We start from the raw sequence: 22,362 nt of genomic DNA, 5'->3' as shown, positions 1-22,362 counted from the left end.
ACATAATTTTCTTACAATTTATTATCTCATTTTTACAGAGTTAATGAATATATTTGTGTAATTTTCATCTCAATTCTTATTTAATAGATTTTAGTGTAACAAACATTATATGTGAGTCATATGTTTCCTTGAACAATAATTTAAAACAAATGATAGACTATGACTAAAAAATTAGATCACACCAAGATAATTCCTCAGTTAAATGTTTACACCAAATTTAATTTTAAATATTTACAATTTACAATTTGTTCTTTATTCCCCCTTACTAAATCTTTCTTTATTAAATTCAGAGGTATGCTACTGTAAATTATATAACTTAAAATAATACTAAAAATCCTGATACTAAGTCCTGCTTATACAACTAACTTTTAGGAATTCATTGTCAAATGTAAATCAGTGTGTAAATTCACCATAGCAATTACTATTTCGATATTTCAAAGTATATAATATAATTAATCAAACTGAAAAGCATAAGTACCCTATTGTAAAGAATATTCCCATAAAGAACAATTTCCGTTGCTGGCAAACCCCCTCAATATTTGATGAAGTAATTTTACCCCCTTCTTTCAAAAGACATTTTCTTTTATTATGTATTCTAAGACACTTTAACTAAAAACCCAAATCTGAATATTTCAATAAGGTTATTTTATTATTCAGTAGATTCATGGAAATTTTACTAGGATGACAGAGAAAATTCCACACCATTCTGTCTCCACTAATACAGGTACAAGGCTGCAGCTGGCAATATTACTAGGATTAGCATAGTATGATGAAATATTTAAAGGAAAATTTTTTCTAAAACCTAATAAATCAAATGACTGCCAAATGTCATTAAAGTGATGGTCTTTGACTTGAATATGCTTTTCATATTCAAATTTGAAAAGAAAGAGATGAAAGCCTGGAAAGGTTACTCGGTTTCAACTAATAACCTCAAGCCCTCTCTGTTCACGTGCATAAAAAATGAAGTTGGCTCTATTGTCTAATCTCACTTCAGAAAAGCCCTTCTCTGCTTGCCGAAGACTAACTTAGTAAAGAAAACATTTTAAATATTATTTTTCCTTAAAATGTATTGTGGTTGTCAAAATAGCATACACACAAACTATTTTATACTTCTGGTTCAACTGCAGCACAATGCATAATTAAGTCTTTTATATAACTTGCAATTTGACAAACTTAGAATTGTTATGACAATAACATAAAACATTCCTGTGCTATGCTGTGGTTAGACTGCTTCTGCACAAAAGAATTAAAAGAAAACAGCTTATAACAAAGGCAGAAGAGGAGTATACATCGTTATTTTCACATTGTGAATGAGAGGAATTTAAAATCTGGTTATCACAGAATCCAATGAAGAGACAAATTAACTTTTAAATAGCGGGGGAATCAAATTTATTTAAGTGTTTTTTAAAATTAATAATATATTAACTGTACAATTCCTGTATGAAAACTTGTATTACTGCAAGAATGAACTTAGGCTGTCAAATAAGACTATATACAAAATATAGTCTACAAACTAAATAAATGTAGATACTTGGATAACAAACAAACAGAATACCAAAACCAAATCAAAAGAAACCCACTATATTACCCCCTCCCCAAAAAAAGCTTTAAAATTCTTTTTATGATGTCTGTTTTCTTTCTGGCCTACATCGTTTTTCGCTTTTTTCTTAGTTTCCCTCCCACCACCCCAGCCTCATTAACTCTAGATTATGTCCTTTTCAATTCTCTAACTTAACAGAGTTATCAGTTATCATTTCTTTGTTCCTTTAAGGCTACACGAATCAACCTAAGTCCAAAAAGGGATAAGTTCCAAATAGTATGTACCTAGGGAAGCATGCGGAGAAGGCAATGGCAAGCCACTCCAGTATTCTTGCCTAGAAAATCCCATGGATGGAGGAGCCTGGTAGGCTGCAGTCCGTGGGGTCGCTAAGGATCGGATGCGACTGAGCGACTTCACTTTCACTTTTCACTTTCACACACTGGAGAAGGAAATGGCAACCCACTCCAGTGTTCTTGCCTGGAGAATCCCAGGGACGGGGGAGCCTGGTGGGCTTCCATCTATGGGGTCACACAGAGTCGGACACGACTGAAGTGACTTAGCAGCAGCAGCAGCAGGGAAGCATGCCCTGAATAAACAACTTCCAAACATTATAAATTTTGGCCAATCGGCCTAGCCAACTTCTTTTTCAACACTGGAACAATTCTGGTTCTGCTCATGCCTCTGTGAATCAAAAGTTCAACTAGATGATATGCAAAGATTTTGAAGATTAAGAAGCACATCAACTGTGTAGCAGACAACTCCAACTTGTGCAAAAAAAGAACTCACAATCTCTCCTCTCCACCACTCTCATTCATCCTGATACTTGTTATCTCAGGTGATGACATCACCATCCACCTGGTCACCCACAACCAGGAGACCTTGGAGCCATTCTTGCAAATCTCCGTATCACACCCACCATATCCTATAGATCATTCATTCCTGTTCCTTTGACTTCCTAAGTATTTCAGTGGTTCACTGAATTAAGGAAAGCTGAAGACATTTCAACACTGTGTCAGCTACTGGAAATACAAAGACAAAACAAGACGCAGTTTCTTTTCTCATTTTTATCTCTAGAGAAACTTCTTTTATGTTCTCACATGATCTGAGGAAGGAACTAATTCAACAGCTTCCAACAGTTAGAAAGTAGTTTCATAGAATAAGCAGAAAGAGTTTCCCAGGTGGCTCAGGGCTAAACAATCCACTTGCCAAGGCAGGAGATGCAGGTTTGATCCCTGCGTCAGGAAGAGGCCCTGGAGAAGGAAATGGCAACCCACTTCAGTATTCTTCCCTGGGAAATCCCATGGACAGAGAAGCCTTGTGGGTTAGAGTCCATGGGGTCATAAAGGAGGTGGACACAACTTCGGGACTAAACAACAAATGACAATAATGACTACAGAGTAAGTGGGGAGAAATCAGAAGGAATCAAAATAAAAAAATAACTGGTTGGTAGAGTTGGAAGCAGACAGACGGGTGGTATGAGGCTGTTGGCTGTTTTAGTTATAAAGGGACTATAGTCTTGCTGTGAAAGAGTGTTATTCGTTCAGTCTGGTCTGTAGCCCACCAGGCTCCTCTGTCCATGGAATTCTTCAGGCAAGGATACCGGAGTAGGTTGCCATTTCCTTCTCCAGGGGAGCTTCCTGACCCAGGGATCGAACCCGGATCTCCTGCACTGCAAGCAGATTCTTTACCATCTGAGTCACTAGGGAAGCCAAATCTTGCTGACTGTCTCAGTATACACTCAAAAAATAAATGGCTCTATGCTCATGATTGTGGGAAGGGTGAGGCCCTCCTGCTTCTAGTCTCCTGCCTGCAGTCTCAACTATTCTGGTGGCAGAGTGCCTTCTCTAAAACAAATTGGGTATCACCTTTCTGCTTGGAAACCCATTACCCTACACTCTGGCCATTTCCCTAGACCTGTGGTGTACTGTTTATATTGCTGAGCTTTTGCATCTGAAATCTTCTCTATCAGACAAAATTCCATTTATTTGAAGCCCTGGGCCACGTATGTACTCCTTTTATGAGGGCATTACTCCTGATTTCCAAGACTGACTTGGTTCTTCCTCTGGGCCCGCGCTGCACTTTTCACTCACACTGGATTGCATGGATTTGTTTACATATCTGCCTCGCTCTGCAGACTGTGAATTCCTGGAGGCCAGGACCATATCTTATTCATCTTTTGCTATTTAACATCCTCTCTAGGATCTGGCACTTAGGAGGCTCTCAATAAATACTTAATGACATTGAGTCAAGGGAATGCTGAGGATCTTCTATATATTGGGAATATCTTTTATATATTGCCAGAAATAGGTGAAGCTGCAATTATTAGTGCTGCTCCTTTAAGCAAATATTGATTGTATCTTCTACATTTTGGGAAGTTGAGGATTAACTGTTGAATAACATAGAAATCTTGCCAGTCTAGATTTTAATTGAATAATACTGTTTCAAATACTGTCAGTTTTGTAGAATATAGGGGTAGGGTACTGTTATGTCAGCTTCTCTGTGTGTTTGAAAATTCTCATCGTGAAATAGTGGAAAAAAAAATTAGTTCAATTAGGTGAACTGGAAGGGATAACAATACACTGATTCACATGACAGTGACTGAAGCATAGCGTTCCAGACGGATGCAGAATAATGTCTGTTCAAGACCACGAGAGGAACCCACGTGGTCATTCCTCTGAAGGACACTCTGCTCACACAGTAGGTTAGCTGGCCAGAACGGTTTTTGGGCTTCTCAGTACTTCTCAGTGCATTTTCTCTCCTGTTCACCAGTTACCCTATTAGCTTCCCTAGTTAGCCAGATGTCAGCATCAGCATACAAAAAGAGCATTTAAAATTTCTGATTGTGGTGAGCAGCAGTAATAGAAGTCTCTCAAATAAGAACTGTGTGTAACTTCTTTTCAGTTGTCTGTATGGATGGACACTATACTTTATGTGATTGAATGATCTGGAAATGTGACGACAGCTTGTATTACTCTCAGAGAAAAAAAAATTAGAGTTCTCATGATTTTGGCTCAATTCCACTCCTGCTTCCTGACTGAGGCTATAATTCTCATTTTAGGCCATATTTCTCTATCGTATTTACTTGGGCTTTTATTGGCAGGCTTATATATATATATTTTTATGTTTTACTTCAGAAGATCATGCTGAATTCTTCCTCTGGTTTCAACAATCATAGCAGCCACACTGGGGTTGGATTGTTAGGCTTCTAAAAACTTAATTCAACTTGACAGCTCTTAAACACAGTATGCTTAACTGAGAATGTCCTCTGATAAAGGTTTGGAACTTGTTTCAGTCAGTTAGATTTAAATCTCACTATTGTAGGAGATTGTATGTGAGTTTTATTTCATTCTTAATTCTTCAGCACAAGCATTTCTTTAACTTTTTAAACTATAAAGAAAATAATTAGACATGTTCAAGTACTCAACATCTTAAACAGATTTTACTTTTTTGCTGTATCTGATTTAAATCTTTTTGTTTTTATTGTGGAAGAAATAAAATATATCAGATTCAGGGAAAAGTGCCCCCTCCCAATTCTTTTCCCATCCTTTCTTATTTCCCCCAGAAGTAACCACTATCCTGAAGCTGATATGTATCATGCCCAATCATGCTTTTATATTTTCTACTATGTACATATATATCAATAACTTATTGTTTTCTGTTTTTAGATTTTATATGAATGATACCACCCTCTATGAATTATTCTGCAATTTTTTCACTCAGTGCTGTATTTTGAGATTTATGGTTATAATTGAAATCTAATTCATTAGTATTACCTGTTGTCCAGAATTCCGTTTATATATGTAATTAATTTCTAGTCTGTTCCTCTTTTGAACTGTGGTGTTGGAGAAGACTCTTGAGAGTCCCGTGGACTGCAAGCAGATCCAACCAGGCACTCCTAAAGGAAATCAGTCCTGAATATTCATTGGAAGGACTGATGCTGAAGCTGAAACTCCAATACTTTGGCCACCTGATGCGAAGAACTGATTCATTGGAAAAGACTCTGATGCTGGGAAAGAGTGAAGGCAGGAGGAGAAGGGGACGACAGAGGATGAGATGGTTGGATGGCATCACTGACGCGATGGACATGAGTTTGAGTAAGTTCCGGGAGTTGGTTATGGACAGGGAGGCTTGGTGTGCTGCAGTCCATCCGGTCGCAAAGAGTCGGACATGACTGAACTGAACCCAGTCTGTTTCTCTACTGATAAACAAAATGCTTAAAATTTTTTGCAATTAAAACAATGTTGCATTGAATATCCTTTTGTTTTCTTGTGTATATGAGTGGTTTCTTAGAACTGCTGGGTGACAGATATGAGAAATTTAACTTAATAGGATTATCAAGTTACTTTCCAAATGGTTACACAAGTTTACATGAGTATTATTTTATTGTCATAAAAATGTTTTGTGTATGTAAATAAATTAAAATAAAGCCTATGAAGAACTTGGAGCTTTATAATAATTGAGACAAAATGGAAGTGCAAGGGAATGAATCTATGTCTATGACCTTTAAGGATAAAAGTTTAATTGGAGTGAGGTCTAAGACAAGCTCAAAATATTTGGTTCAAAAAGTCAAACTCAGCATTGGTACTGACAGAGCCATGAGTAAGTAGAGTAGGTAGGAATGATACAGGATTAAAGATGATTCTTACAACTTGCCTTCTTCAGACTGGGGGTAGGCACAAGCACCTCAGAGACTCAAAGAGTCCCCTAGACCTCATACTAGGCTCCAGAGCTTCCACTTGCTGGTAATCAAATCCATTCTTCGTGCAAGTTTTGGTTGACAAGTCTTTGATTTTAAAAATAATAACAGTTCTTTGGGAGAAATAAGAGTGAAGAAGAGCACAAACTGTTAAGGTGATAATGTTTTTCAACAAACAAAACAAAAGAAACTCAATCCAGTTTTCATCAGTGGCCATAAGCTTTCTTTTATCATATGTTCTGTTAAAACATAGTGTGTTGAACAAATAATATAAACAGTAAAAACTTCAGTGTTGGAGATCAAAATGATGCTGGGGTTAAGAGTGTTTATTTTTAGAACATTGTCTCCTTTATATACCATGAAAATTACTGTATCTATAATGGTCAGCAAATTACAGAAGCTCGTTGCCACATGTTCTAAAGCAATGGTTGGAATGCGTTTAGGAAAATGTATTAGATGTGGAGATACAACATGTCTCCATCATTAACTGTGGCTTACTAAGGCAGTGCTGTGAAGAAGAGAAGAATTTTTAAAATGACCCTCAATTTCAGGTGATTTTGATATGCTGTTCCACTTTAACCATCATTGAGAACAGATGTGATAAAATAGTGACTCTCAATTTTGGCTGCTTACTAGTATCACTTGGGGAGCTTTAAAGAAAAGTCTGGTCTAACTGGTCTGAGTGGAGCCTGGGCCTTGGCATTTAAATGTGCTCCCTAGGTGGTTTTAACATGTAGCCATGGCGAGAAGTACCGCCTTTCCCTAAAGAGGTAGCTGTCAAATTTTAGCATACCCCAGGAAAACATGAAAGAGTTGACAAGACACAGATTGCTGGGCTCCAGACTCAGAGTTTCTGATTCATTAGGTCTAGAATGGGGTCCAAGAATTTGCATCGCTCACAAATTCTCAGGGCATGTTGATGCTGCTAGTTTGAGGACCACACTTGGGAAATCCATGGCTGTAAACCAGAAAAGACTCACCCTCTATTTATTGACCCTCTCTAAGATGTTTATCGGAGAAGGCAATGGCAAGCCACTCCAGTACTCTTGCCTAGAAAATCCCATGGATGGAGGAGCCTGGTAGGCTGCAGTCCATGGGGTCGCTAGGGGTCGGACACAACTGAGCGACTTTACTTTCACTTTTCCCTTTCACACATTGGAGAAGGAAATGGCAACCCACTCCAGTGTTCTTGCCTGGAGAATCCCAGGGACGGGGGAGCCTGGTGGGCTTCCGTCTGTGGGGTCACACAGAGTCGGACACGACTGAAGTGACTCAGCAGCAGCAGCAGCAGCAAGATGTTTATAGAAAAGCTTCTACAACTCATATTAAACTATTCTTTAGTTAACATTTTAGTACAGAATTAGCTAACAAATTATTCCCTTTTAAGAAGCAGTCTATGTGTATGTGTGTGCTCAGTTGCTTCAGCTGTGTCTGACAAGATCTTTGTGACCCTGTGGACTGTAGCCCGCCAGGCTTCTCTGTCCATGGGAGTCTCCAGGCAAGAATACTGGAGTCAGTTGCGGTGCCCTCCTCCAGGGGATCTTCCCAACCCAGGGACTGAACCCACATCTCCTGAATTGCAGGTGGATTCTTTACCACTGAGCCACTGGGGAAGCCCAGAAGCAGTCTATACTCATCACTAAAAATAGTTCAACAATATAAATCCTAGAAAGTAAAATATCAAAGTTCCTTGTTTCCTCCCATTCCCTAACTTAGGAGTTGGCAGATGCTTCTTTCCTGTAAAGGCCAGATGGCAAATATTTTTTGCATGGCAGGCTATAATGGTCTCTGGTGGCAATACTCAACTCTGCTCTTGTACATGTAGAGGCCACAGACAACCTGTAAATGATGGGTGTGGTGTGTTCCAATAAGACTTTATTTACAAAAATAAGTAGAGTGCTGCGTTTGACACATGGGTTATAGTTTGCTGCCTCTTGCCCAGACTCACGTCCCAGAGATACTGCAGTACAATGTTTTGATTACATATTTTCAAACATTTTCTTTGATTGTGTGTGCTCATTTCCAACTCTGTGCGACAACACGGACTGTAGCCCGCCAGGCTCCTCTGTCCATGGGATTTCTCAGGCAACAATACTAAAGTGGCTTGCCATTTTCTCCACCAGGGCGGATCTTCCCAAACCATGGGTTGAACCCATGTCCCCTGCTTCTCCTGCATTGGCAGGTAGATTCTTTACCACTGAACCACCTGAGAAGCCTTTCCTTTGCTTACATGAACCCCAATGTTAGATCTGTATGCTCATATAAAAATACATAAGCATGTATGTACAAATATATCCTTTTGTTTGCTTTTAAAATGGAATCATCAGTGATATAATTTCTTACTCATTAGTTTGACAAAAAGCGTGATGTCAGAAAACAGTAATTTTCACACACTATGTATAAAAACATTTCAGATGGAAATGTTTGTATTGGCAAAAACTGATAGAAACCAAAGGGTCCATGAAAAGGCTCTTATTTAAATAAATAAAGTTTAGTTATACAATGTAATATTATGCACATGTGTAAAGAAGTAGAATATACTGCTATACACTATATACTATACATACAGTATATATACTAGTGTATACAGTATATACTATATACTGCTATATGTAGCAGTATATAGTTCATGGTATATCAGCAAGAGATAATTAAGTTGCAAAATATTAAAAATAATTTTAAAAGCAACTAATATCAGGAGAGTAATACAATATTTTTGGTTATGCAGCTTACGCTTCCATATGTAAAACAGTGGGAGGGGTGTACTTTACCCACTGATAGGATATCATATTTGATTCTGAAGTGACTTAATCACTTTTAATACAGGAATGCCAACAGTAGTGAATTGCTTTATGCACTCTGTCTTTTGCAAAAGCTTTGAAACACTTCTGCTGGACATCACTACTGTGATTGCCTGGGAATGCCTGCTCAATTTGTTCAAGAGAACCTGGCTTCCAGGTGGAAGTGCATTTTAATCCGATTGACTATGGCAGCTTTTACAAAACTTCTGTTAGTTAGGAACGGAGAAAGACATAAACATGCATTGCACAAAAAAGAGCGTTACTGTTTCAGCCTGTGATTTCTCACTCTCACCTGTGGGCACACTTTAAGAAATCTGTGAGTTGAAGGCAATGCATTTAGTTGTGAAAACTGAATGATGCACTGCTTAAATGGTAAAAATTAGAAATAATGTGAAAGAAGGATTATAATTTTTTTCCTTAATGCCATGGCAGATGCAAATTTTCAGTTTTGATATCTATTTTGAGGACCTAAAACAAGGCTTTTAATCAATGTATTATACATCAAATTGATACTGTTAACTTCTGATTATTCAAATTAATAAAATATTCATAGAGAAATGTCCAAAGTTTTACATTTCTCAGACTCCCTCCCCACCCCCACCCCCATTAATTATCATGCCTAGAAGCTTTTTAGTAAAAGCAGCAGTCATCAGGCTGACGGAATCTGACAGGCCAGCAAGGCCCAATTACACTGGTGCTCTGTGGCACTTTGATGTCCTGGAAACGAAGAGAGATAGGGGCAAATTGGGTAGCACATTATGTTAATGACTTGATTTAATCCAGCCACTAAACTTTATGTAGCCTGTTAAAAAAGATGCTAACACTAATTATGCCACTTTGGAAAGGAAAGGAGGGGACAAGCATTTCATTCTGACAAAGTGAAGCTCATAAATGTTGTAAATGAAATGAAACAAAATGAAGTAATCTATGATTAATTATACATCACAGACATGAAGAAAAGAGGAAGAACCGAGTAATATGTCTAAGTCCTGGGAAATCTGTTAGATTTCTTTTAAGGATCAACATTTCTAAAAAGTAACTATGAGCTGTCAGATTCTGTAAAATGAAAAAAAGAAACTGAATGATCTTAAATTGCTTACATAGTATAGGCGATAACTGAAATTCAGAGTGTAATTGGCATAAATGATTTTTATCTAGGACACTACTTTTAGTCTCAATTTGGTGACATTATAGCTATAGGTAAAGGCAATTTAAAACATTTCTACACAGTGGAGATAACCACAGAGTAGGGTTAATTACCTTTTAACTAATCTCTGTGCCTCTATTCTTTATACTATTGATAACAAGATCTTTTAAAATGTGATGTAAGAGTGTAAGCTCCCCCAAAGCAAGAGACTTATTTCTCTTACTGCTGAATTCCCAGTCTCCAGAACAAGGCTGGGGACACAGTAAATGCTTACTGACTCCACCTGTTTAATGAGTGAGTGATCCTCCTCCTCCCTTAAAAATCTTCACTGGCTGCTCATAGAACTTCGGGATAGACTTCAGCTTCCTCAGCTGATACACAGAGGCCTCAATGCTCTGGACAGGCCTATCGTTTCAGCATCTTCTCCTGGGGCTCCCTCCGTGTGCCCTAGGCTCGGCCCATCCTAAAACCATTCTGCCTCTGAGAATAAGCCATGTTCTCCTCACTCTCTCAAAGTCTCATGCTTTTTATTCCTTTGGGCTATAATGACTCTCCTTTGCTTTCACTAACTCTCAATCATCTTCCACAGGTGGTTCAGGCTTCACTGACTCTAGGAAGCTATCCCTGATGAGGGTCCCTCATGCTGAGTTAGGCACCCCTTCTGAATGTTCTCAGAGCAGTTGTGTATCCCAGTGTCCCAGCACTAACCTCTGCACTATAATTGTATTTCCCCTACACTGTAAATGTTTGGAAGCCATGGATTGCTTCTTATATGACACACAGCATATGCTAATGAAGGAAGAACAGTTGTGAGCACTAAAGGAGATATTACATATTAGCCATTCAGTAATACCTTTCCTTCCAAAGAAACCTATTATAATAGTGTCCTGAGATTTCTACCTGAAGCAGTTCTTAAAGAGGAGATGAAAGAAGAAATTAAGGAGCCACAAAAGTTTTTACACTTAAAAAGTGAATATCAGCAGTGGGACAAAATGACATTATGTGTCTCCTGGTTTCATGCACTGAAAAGGACACAGCACTGCTTCTGTAGGATTCCTACCTAAACAAATAAGCTGAATCCAATGAGGGGAGAAATCACACAAATTCAAATTGAAGGACATTTTACAACATAAATGGCCTGCATTCTTAGAAAAAGCCAATGTTATGAAAGACTAACTCAATGGAAGGCTAAGGAACCATTATGGGTTGAAGGAGGCCAAAGGGGCATGACAACTAAACGCAATGTGTGATCTCGATTTGATCCTGGACCAGGTTAATAACTTTCTATAAGTGATAATACAGGGACAACCCGCAAAATTTTACTAAGAACTGTAGATTATAGTATTGTATTATTATTCTGAAGTATTTAGGGATAAAGGGGCATGATTTCTGCAACTATCCAATGATTCACTAGTTATGTAAGAATGTGTGTATATAATGCATACATACATATAAATGTATATAGGAGAGAGAATAGAAATGATTAAAAAGAGTGCAGCAAACATTAACAACTGATGAATCTGAGTGAAATATATTCAGGAGTTCTTTGTACCACTTTTGCAATCTTTATAAAGAAAAAGGTTCCATGACTAGTATTAAAAGATTTACAAAAGGAGCACATAGAAAAATTGGTACAATCACTAGAAAATGCTGTATTTCACCATTATGGTGAGCTCCTGAGTTTTGTTCCTGTGTTCACAGATTATACTATTTTACTGTATTTGTTATGTAATTTGATAAAACTAAATTTCACCTATTAACATAAGGTACTGGTCAGTACCTTCTACTAAACGTAGAATTTGAAAAACCCCATGGGAACTTGATTAATGGCTACCAAGGCATAAAGCATTGCTTAGAATAGCTGGTTGCTTGAAACAAAAATTCACACTTCTGAGACGGCATCAAAAATCATTATAGGAAGTTATATTTTGGTAGTGAAGGCTATATTAGGCTGTAGCAAAGTAACACATTTTACTTTTCTGGAAGTAATAAGGAAAAAATGCAATTTACTCCAAGGGAAAAATATGTGTACATTAGAATTAGCTGAATATTTCAGAGGAATAGCTCTTTCATTAAACTTGTTAAATTAAATTCTTTAGTCTTAGTTAAGAGCACTGGACAATTGCACTGAGATGCTAGCAATGCAGTCAGTATACACATGATTCCGTTGAGAAGTCTGACAAAGGATTTCTCAGCCTCAGCACCACTGAGTTTCGGGCCAGACAGGTCTTTGTTGTGGGGCCTGTGCTTTGTAGCGTGTTAAGCAGCAACCCTGACTTCTATCCACTAGATGCCAGTAGTGGTCCCTCCCAGGGTGACGACCAAAAACACCTCCAGACGTTGCCAAAATGAATCCCTTGCGTGGCAAAACTGCCCCGGGTTGAAAATCTCTGGTCTGAGATTTTAGATAACATTTCCCCATTCTTTGAAGCTGACTTTTAGATGATGAACACAATGTTTAGAAAATAAAGTTAACTGTTGAAATGTCTCCCTAGTATCTCCTGGATAAAATCCAAAATATTTAGTCTTCTCCGTCATATCTGAAACCTTCTATCCTGTTCCGCAGAAAGGTTGCTTGAGTTAGTGTATCCTTATCTCTGAAACATACTGTGCATCCCCTGCCAGCATTAGCGTGCACGTGACTTTTTGCTTGCTGCCATGGACACTCCTTTTCACTATGTGACTGGCTACAGCTGAATGGGTCAAAGGACCACAACTGATAAACACAGATCCAATCCAGAGGCTAGACGGAGCTGATCAGATCTTTCTTTTTGGGCTTGGGCATTTTGAGGGGCTACTTTTGGGCAAGTGAAGCAAAAAAAAAATCATCTTAAAATGAGAAAAAGCAGACACGAAACTCACAAGAAAGAGGGTGGGTGAGCAGCTTATGGGCATATCCTTAATGAAGTCTATTGAAAAATCACTCCAAATTTCTCCTTCCTCTGAACTTCCTTAATAAGTGGCATGACTGTCAGCAAGTCACCTTATTTCAAGGTCTCAGTTTACTTATTTGGAAAATGAGGAAGATGGGCCCCGAACAGCTTTATTCTTTAGCTCAAACATCTACTAATCATTGGTGGTACTGTCTCCTGATTGTTTTAGATTGTGATTTAATACTTGACTTTTCATGAACACATCTTACCAATTAGTATAATATTTCCTGAGGGCAGGGCCAGAATGCTCTATTTACCCTCTTAGGGAGATGTGATTACCAATTGCAGATGTGAATCCCTGGGAATCACTGAGTTATAAGAAGAGATGAGTGCTGTTTGTAAATCTGCTAGAGAAATAAGTCCTTTGGTACTAGTCCCTTAGGCCCTAGGACTGATTCAGTATTTCATACTTTTATGTTCAAAGGCTAAACCATGTAAGGTATCCAAAAATCATGATGAAAGTAAGCAGAGTCTTGCAGAACTACTGAGAAAGAAATATCTGAATCACACTTGGAGGCTTACTACTCTTAAATGGAGTGTTCTTAGTAAAATGATGTGATGGTTAACTTTATATGTCAAGTTGACTAGGCCATGAGGTATACAAATGTTTGGTCAAACATTATTCTGGGTAAGTCTATTAAGGTGTCTCTGGATGAGATTTAACACTTGAGCTGGCAGACTGAGTCAAGAAGATTATACTCCTTGATGTGGGTGCATGAGTGTGTGCTCAGTCGTGTCCAACTCTGAGAGCCCATGGACCCCTGCCAGGCTCCTCTGTCTATGGAATTCTCCAGGCAAGAATACTGGAGCAGGCTGCCATTTCCTACTCCAGAGGATCTTCTGATCCAGGAATGGAACCCATGTCTCCTGCACTGGCAGGCAGATTCTTAATCACTGCGCCACCTGGAAAACCCTAATGTGGGTCAAAGTGAAAGTGTTACTGACTCAGTCATGTTTGACTCTTTGTGGCCCCATGGACTGTAGCCCGCCAGGATCCTCTGTCCATGAAATTCTCCAGGCAAGAATACTGGAGAATTCCATATATCAGTACGCTATACATTAAATGATGTTATGATAATTAACAATCATATAACAATGATAATAAAACTTTGGACAGATGGATGAAGTATTTATCAATCATCTGTTTGTATTTCTCAATCACAGAAACAATGGGTTTCTCTATTTTATGGAGGCACCTGTGACATCTGAAATGTTCTGTTCTATGAGCTTGTTCAGCAGAGAGATTAAGCTAAAAATATGAGATTTTAAGAGTTGAAATAAGTATTGCAATTCTTAAAAAAATACAGTAGAAATTCTATTTTTTCTTTTTTTTTTAAAAAAGGGGAAATTCTAAAAAAATTAAAGGAATACAATTAATCATTTCAGGAAAATTAACTTGGATGAATAAAAAAGATACTACTTTACTTACGTTTACTTTATAAAACCTTTTTTCTCCCCGACAATGAAAAATGCTCTGGTAAGTGGGATATTTCCTATGTAAATTAAAGTATAACTTTCTTTTCAAAATTTCAATTTACATATATACTACTTTTCAGCAATGTGCTACAAAACAAGCAAAGTATACATATGTGAAATTAATTACCTTCTAAGAAAGTTTAATTTTTGGGTAGAATGAAATAACTTTTAACAGTTTATCAGTGACATATTTAGATATGAACAGTCTATGAATTTACATATGTAACTTACTATAGTTTTAAAGGCAATCTCACATTTTGGAAATTCTTTAAAGTTCAGAGTTGATTCAATATATCTTTGTATAATGGTTCTGCGAAGGAGTCGGAGAAGTCAACCGATTTGAACAAGTAACTACTGAAGCTATAGATGTTAGGTACTCTAAAACATATAAGCAAAACTAACACTTAAATGTTATGGCCCATTCCATAAAGAAAGTATAAATAAAATTTTCTTACACTAGATAATTACTTGGATAAGATTATGACAATACATTAAATTTTTTCCAGAAATATTCTTCCTTAAGATTTTCATATATGAAGACTGATAAACTATGAATGAAAAGCAGCTTTATTTCAGAACATTTTTGGTTGATATCAGGTTACTGACCTGTTTGATATTCTTGGAGATAGGACCTGGAATAATACACTCATCACTGTCAGAAGCTGATCTGTCTTCTTCATCTGTTAAGAAATAAAATTTTATTGGTTTAAATCTATTAAACCAATTACATTTGTACCCTGTGAAATGGAGAGAAATAAGCATACACTACAAGGATAACCATAAAAGAAAAATATGATAATCATGTCTGAATTTTTTTTAGCACTGAAGGTAATTAGATTTACATTACATTTTAGTACTGACTCATTGGAAAAGATCCTGATGCTGGGAAAGACTGAAGGCAAGAGAAGAAGGGGACGACAGAGGATGAGAGGGTTGGATAGCATCATCAACTTGATGGACACGAGTTTGAGCAAGCTCCAGGAGATGGTGAAGGACAGGGAAGCCTGGGGTGCTGCAGTCCATGGGGTTGGAAAGAGTCGGACAAGACTGAGTGACTGAACTGAACTACATTTTAGAAAAGAGAAGAGGAAATAAAAATATTGCTTGTTCAAGTATAAAATTAAAATTTTTTTAAATAACATGATAATCATATTTTCCAACAGCCTAACCTATTGTGTAAAAAATAAAGTTATTCCTACTATTTAAAAATATTTTTAGAGGTTTTACAGTTTTTACTGCAGTAAAGTTGACATATAATAAACCACACAAATTTGTGTGAAAAATTTGTATTCACATTTTGGAAATATGTATTTTGACAAATCAATAATTCTGTGAAGCCATCACCATAATTAAGACAGTGAACATGTCTATCACCCCCAATAGTTCCTCATGACTCCTGTAAAGTTTTTCCTCCTGCATCTTTCTATTTCCATTCGTCCTTCCCGAGGCAACCAGTTAAATGCTTTCTGTCACAATCGATTAGTTTGCCTTTTCTAGATGTTTATACAAGTGAAATCATATTGTATGTAGGTTGCCTTTCTTCATTTTTAAAAAATCAAGTCCTCTAGAATAACCCAGATAATAGTACTGAACCCAAAGGGAATATAAAGTCATTTAAAATATAAATTTGGAACATGGTCAGCAACAATACTTGCATTCCATTGTGGTGCTCTGAGTTTGAAATAAGATATGCAACAATTCCACCCAACCACACCTGAGGAGACTGAACTACATCCCATCATTTCTGTCAAGAAACAGCTATCATGAAGTAGACTCATGACTAAATGAAGATGTTCTACGAGGCGTGAACAGATTAAACAAAGCAGAGTCAGGGAAACAGTGGTAATTTAAAAAAGGAAGTCACCTTCTGGTTCCAGTTCTTCAGTTATTTCTGTTTCATCTTCGGAAGAAGTCAAACTTCGTTCTGCCAGCTGGCCCTCAGACAGTAAAGACACATCGCCGTCCTTTCCTTGCTGCATTTTCTCAGTATTCTCTTTTACCTTATCTGCACTGCTTTCCTGAGGAACCTGAAGAAGCAAAAGCACAGTGATGTATTATTGCTTATATCACATTTACAGCATTCTTGCTGAAGCCCTTGAATGATAATAAAGCAAGTAAATATACTGGCATGCGCTTTATAGTCGATTCATGGGAAAATAATCACTTAAGCTGCACAAACGAAAATATGCAGATGAATTAAAATCTGATTACAAACTAAATATCAAAAAGCATTAATCTCAAAATGAATTTACACTATAATTTATATGTGTATTTACTACCTACTAATGTCTGAATAATTATAACTATTACACTGGTAATATGTTGGACCTTTCTACTCCAAGGAAGTCATGTAGAACAGGATCAGTGATATGATTTCTTTAAAAAAATTTTTTTTTCGTTTTTGGCTGCACTGGGTCTTCATTGCGGCACACGGGGCTCTCCATTGCTGTGCGTGGGCCTTCTCTAGTTGTGGCAAGTGGAGGATACTCTCTAATTGTGATGTGCAGGCTTCCGGTTGTGGCGGCTTCTCTGATTGCAGACCACAGGCTCCACAGGGCAGGCTTCCAAAGATGCGGCTCACGGTCTCAGCTGCCCTGCAGCATGTGGGATCTTAGTTCCTGGACTAGGGACTGAACCTATATCCCCTGTATTGGCAGGGGGATTCTTAACCACTGGACCACCAGGGAAGTCCCAATGATCATGACAAAGTATTTGAAAAAGAAAACTTTCAAGATAATATAAACACATACCTCGGGAATATGTGAAACAGTTGGCATATCAATTTGTCTTTCTGGTACATGTTCCACTTCTGGCGAAATTTCCTTCCTATCTTCAGGAAGAGTAGAGGTCTCCTTATATTAATGTGAAAATGTGAGTATATGTTATTTTGTATTTTTTATTAAATCCTAAATCCTCCCAAGACTTTTTCATACACACACATACACACACGCTTAGCATTTACTCTCTTAACAACTTTCATATATAACATATAGCAGTATGAATTATATTTATCATGTTGGACATTATATTCCTAATACTTATTTACTTTACAACTGGAAGTTTGTGCTTTTGACCACATTCATCCAATTCTCCCTTCCCCATCCCCTGCTTCTGGTAACCAGAAATCTGATCTCTTTTTCTATGAGCTTTTTAAAATTTATTTTTAACTGGATCTCTTTATAATATTGTGTTGGCTTCTGCCATACAACAGTATGAATCAGCCACAAGCACACGTATGTGCCCTCCATCCTGAACCTCCCCCCCAATACCTGCCCCATCGTACCCCCTCATGGTTTTCACAGAGCACCAGGTTGAACACCCAGGGCCCATACAGCAGCTTCCCACTGGCTATCTATTTAACACACGGTAGTGTATGTATGTCGGAGAAGGCAATGGCAAGCCACTCCAGTACTATTGCCTAGAAAATCCCATGGACGGAGGAGCCTGGTAGGCTGTAGTCCATGGGGTCGCTAAGGGTTGGACACCACTGAGCGACTTCACTTTCACTTTTCACTTTCACACATTGGAGAAAGAAATGGCAACCCACTCCAGTGTTCTTGCCTGGAGAATCCCAGGGACGGGGGAGCCTGGTGGGCTTCCGTCTATGGGGTCACACAGAGTCGGACACGACTGAAGTGACTTAGCAGCAGCAGTGTATGTATGTGGTTTTGAAGTATAACTGACCTATGACACTGTATTAGTTTTCTGTTAAAATACACCGTGATCTGATGTTTCTATACATTTCAAAATGATCCAAACAACAAGCACAGTGATTAGGCTGTGTCAGCATACAAAGATACTACAGTTACTGTGTTCCCCATATTGTACATTTCCTCTCCATGACCCATCCATTCTACAACTGGGAGTTTGTATCTCCCAATCTCTCTTGTCTATTTTTTTCTTTCCCTCAACCCCTCTAGCAACCACATTTGTTCTTTGTTTCTGTGACGATCAATGACTATGCTTTTGTGTTGTTATGTTTGTTCATTTGTTTATTTGGATAAGGTCTCTTTACCGAGATGCAGACTAAGAAGAGAAGGGGTCTAGGTCTGAAGTTTGACTGCCTAGGAACTTCAGCATTTAGAGATATGCTCCAGGTGAATGTGAAGAGTAAGTTAGGCTGGAGGAAAACTAGGAAGGCATGGTATCCCAGAGGCCAAGAGGGAAAGGACCAAGTATTCCACTGTGTCAAAAGTCACTGGGAGATTAAGAAACGGATAGGGAATTGATCACTGGATGTAGCAAAGTGACAGCCACTGTGACCTTAGCAAAAGTGGTTTTAATGAGGAAAAGTTTTACTAGTGTGAGCGAGGAACAATTTGAGGAAAGGGAGACAGAATTAAGACAACTTTTTGAAGAGTTTTGTTCTGTTTTGCTTTAAATGGGGAAAGAAGACTAGGGTCAGTATCTCGAGAGAGACATGGGGCCAACGGAAGAGTCAGATCAAGAGTAAGATCGTTTAACATTTACACACAGTGCCAATTACAAAGGTAACATTTTACCGGAAGAAGTGTTTTATACCTGTCTCCATTTAATCAGGTAGGGTATACTATTCATTTATTTCAAATACTGTTACGCGGAGGGCAAAAAGCAAAAAAGCAGTATTTTGAATGTCTACTACTTACATAATGCTGATGTGGTGTGATATCCATAAAAGATACCTTCTTATCTTTAGCTGTTAAACGTCTTGGTTTCGGTGTTGGTGCCTAAGATAAACCAATATGTGAAACTGAGTATAATGAACATACTTTTCAGATTTTTTTTCTCTTTTCTGTGGCTATTTATTAAGGAATAATGATAAAAATTATGTAGGAATAATAATAATTTTGTAGGAAATTCAAAGTCACTGTTACTCACTACAATTAGTGCACTAACAGAGGATGTTGGAGGTAGTCTTTGAACAATCTCTGACTCTTCCTTGTGTATGAAATTTCCTAAGTCTTCAGTTGTTATAGAACCACTTGGTGGAAGGTAAGCAAATTTCCATTTCAATATAACATGAATGGTTCCAGCAGGATGCTTTTTATGATCTGTTAACTCAAATATTCCTGTGAAATTACAAAAATAATTGTAATTAATGCTAGAGAGAAGTTTTATTACCATAAGAATTAAAGAACAGCAAAAAGAAACACCCACAACTTTACAAATAAGTTTAGCTTTTACTCACAACTCAAATGGCTTAAGAGAATAAAATAAGACAAAAGGATCTATGACAGGTTCATTTTTCAAGCAGACTGCTTTTAAAAGTTAAGACCTCACAGATAATACCGATTCAAAGAGAAGAAAATTGACTAATAAATATTTTAATTCATTGAAATTAAATTCAGAGATTCTTCAGAATTTTTAGCCTTCTTCTAAGATATTATCTGGGTTATAGCTCAAATAAGAACCTTCATTTTTGACTTGATATTCTTGTGTCTCTGTAGAAAAATATATTAAAACTTCAAAATTTATCTATATATAATACATAATAATGTATATATCCTAAGGAGTCCTTATATTACTACATTATTCTATTATAATTTTAAATACATTTTACTGGGATCTGTTAAATCATTGCGGATTAACAGCAGCAAAACACAAAATGTCTTTAAACAAACCATCCAAAACATAAAGTATCACCTAGCTGAATATGTAATACTGAGTCACACATTTTAATCATTATACTAGAGTTTTCAATATGAAAATCCCTGACTTGAAAAAAACAAACCTATATTTCAAGCATAACTTTTGTTTAGGGATATCCTTTACTTCGTTCTCAAGTGTTTGACACTTCTTCTAATGACTGTCTAGGAAAGACTAAACAACTCTAGACTTAAAGTAGAAAAAAGGATACAGGTGGAATATAGGGAGGTGAGAAACTTCTACTATAGGCACAGGTGAGACTTACAGAATGGCTGAGAGAAGAGATCAGTAAATATTTTCCACAAAAAGCAATGGTAACACTGCATAAAATGGTCAAAAATATTCATTTAAGAAGTCCAGAAATTGATCAAAAATGAGATGGCTGGATGGCATCACCGACTTGATGGATATGAGTTTGAGTGAACTCTGGGAGTTGGTGATGGACAGGGAGGCCTGGCATGCTGTGATTCATGGGGTCACAAAGAGTCGGACATGACTGAGCGACTGAACTGAATGACTGACTGACTGATACAACAAATTAAGAAGCACTTGTTCAAGAAAGTCTACTGAACCTCAGTAAGAACAATAGGAGTCAGAAAAGGCCCTAGTAAGTTACTTGGCAGGCTTCCCTGGTGGCTCAGAGGTTAAAGCGTCTGCCTCCAATGCGGTAGACCCAGGTTCGTTCCCTGGGTCGGGAAGATCCCCTGGAGAAGGAAACGGTAACCCGCTCCGGTATTCTTGCCTGGAGAATCCCATGGATGGAGAAGCCTGGTAGGCTACAGTCCACGGGGTCGCAAAGAGTCAGACACGATTGAGCGACGGAATGGAACGGAACGGAAGCTACTTGGCAAATAGATGGGGAAAAATGTAAACAATGACAGACTTATCACTGCAGATGATGACTGCAGTCATAAAATTAAAAGACACTTGTTCCTTGGAATAAAAGCTATGAAGAACCTCGTGGTTTAGTCGCTCAGTCGTGTCTGACTCTTGCGACCCCATGGACTGCAGCCTGCCAGGCTCCTCTGTCCATGGATTCTTCAGGCAAGAATACTGGAGTGGGTTGCCAATTCCTTCTCCAGGGGATTTTCCCAACTAGGAATTGAACCTGGGCCTCCTGCATTCCAGGCAGGTTCTTTATTGACTAAGCTATGAGAGCTACCTGACAAACCTAGACAGTGTATTAAAAAGCAGAGACATCACTTTGCCAACAGAGGTCCAAATAGTCAAAGCTATGGTTTTTCTAGTAGTCCTGTATGGATGTGAGAGTTGGACCATAAAGAAGGCTGAGCACAGAAGAATTGATGTTTTTGAACTGTGGTGCTGGAGAAGACTGTTGAGAGTCTCTTGGGCAACTAGGAGATCAAACCAGTCAATCCTGAAGGAAATCAACCCTGAATATTCACTGAAAGGACTGGTGTTGAAGCTGAAGTTCCAATATTTGGCCACTCAATGGACATGAGTTTCAGCAAACTCTGGGAGATGGTGAAGGACGGGGAAGCCTGGCATGCTGCAAATCACGGGGTCACGATTTAGTAATCAAACAACAAGAAGCTACTTGTCCCTGGCTGAATGTGAGACGTATAGACTATCTAAACATTGAATGCATTACCTAAGCCATACATTGACCCATAGGCAAAGGGTGGAAGCCTGACAGCTCAAGGTGTTTGAACACAACTTTCAACAACCATAGGCTGCTCACTAAACTATGTTCAGGCTTAAAATTAAAACAAAATCTTAGCAGAGATATCAGTGGCTATAGCAAGGGAAACAAAACTACAGAACTGGTACAGGCCAAGTCACCAAACAAACAATAACAGCAACAGAAACCCTGTGGAGGGTTAGAATCTACAGATTCTAAAATACAGTGTCCTAAATGTCCAAATTTAAACAACAGCAGAAAAAATTCATGAGATATGCAAAGAAACAGAAAGGAGAATGTGCTCCATACACAGACAAAATGTCACCCAGAGATGCTTTCTCAGGGTATCCCGATGCTAGACTTAGCAGACACAGGCCTAAGAGCAGCTATTGTAAATACGTTCAAAGAGCTAAAAAAAAACATATTTAAAGAATTAAAGGAAAGTGTGATGACAATGAATTATAAAACAGAGAACATAATAGAGAAATTATAAAAAAGAGAA

At 37.9% G+C, this 22,362-nt stretch overlaps 1 protein-coding gene across 1 annotated transcript in view; it reads right to left on the bottom strand.

The window, feature by feature from the left end:
* Nucleotides 1–22,362, bottom strand: part of RPGRIP1L (RPGRIP1 like) — a 108,889-nt gene that overhangs the window by 24,350 nt on the left and 62,177 nt on the right. Inside the window, exons 18-22 of the mRNA XM_055412759.2 lie at nt 19,451–19,641; nt 19,219–19,299; nt 17,344–17,445; nt 16,458–16,620; nt 15,200–15,273 (exon numbers count right to left, since the gene is read on the bottom strand). Of these exons, the coding sequence (XP_055268734.2) occupies nt 15,200–15,273; nt 16,458–16,620; nt 17,344–17,445; nt 19,219–19,299; nt 19,451–19,641 (611 nt within the window). The remainder of the gene's footprint in view (nt 1–15,199; nt 15,274–16,457; nt 16,621–17,343; nt 17,446–19,218; nt 19,300–19,450; nt 19,642–22,362) is intronic.

The sequence above is a fragment of the Moschus berezovskii genome, chromosome 22, assembly GCF_049115385.1.
Source record: "Moschus berezovskii isolate FMDL1 chromosome 22, NW_MosBer_1.0, whole genome shotgun sequence".
Classification (NCBI taxonomy): domain Eukaryota; kingdom Metazoa; phylum Chordata; class Mammalia; order Artiodactyla; family Moschidae; genus Moschus; species Moschus berezovskii.
The sequence above is the reverse complement of the archived record's forward strand: the minus strand, read 5'-3'. Positions and strand labels throughout refer to the sequence as shown.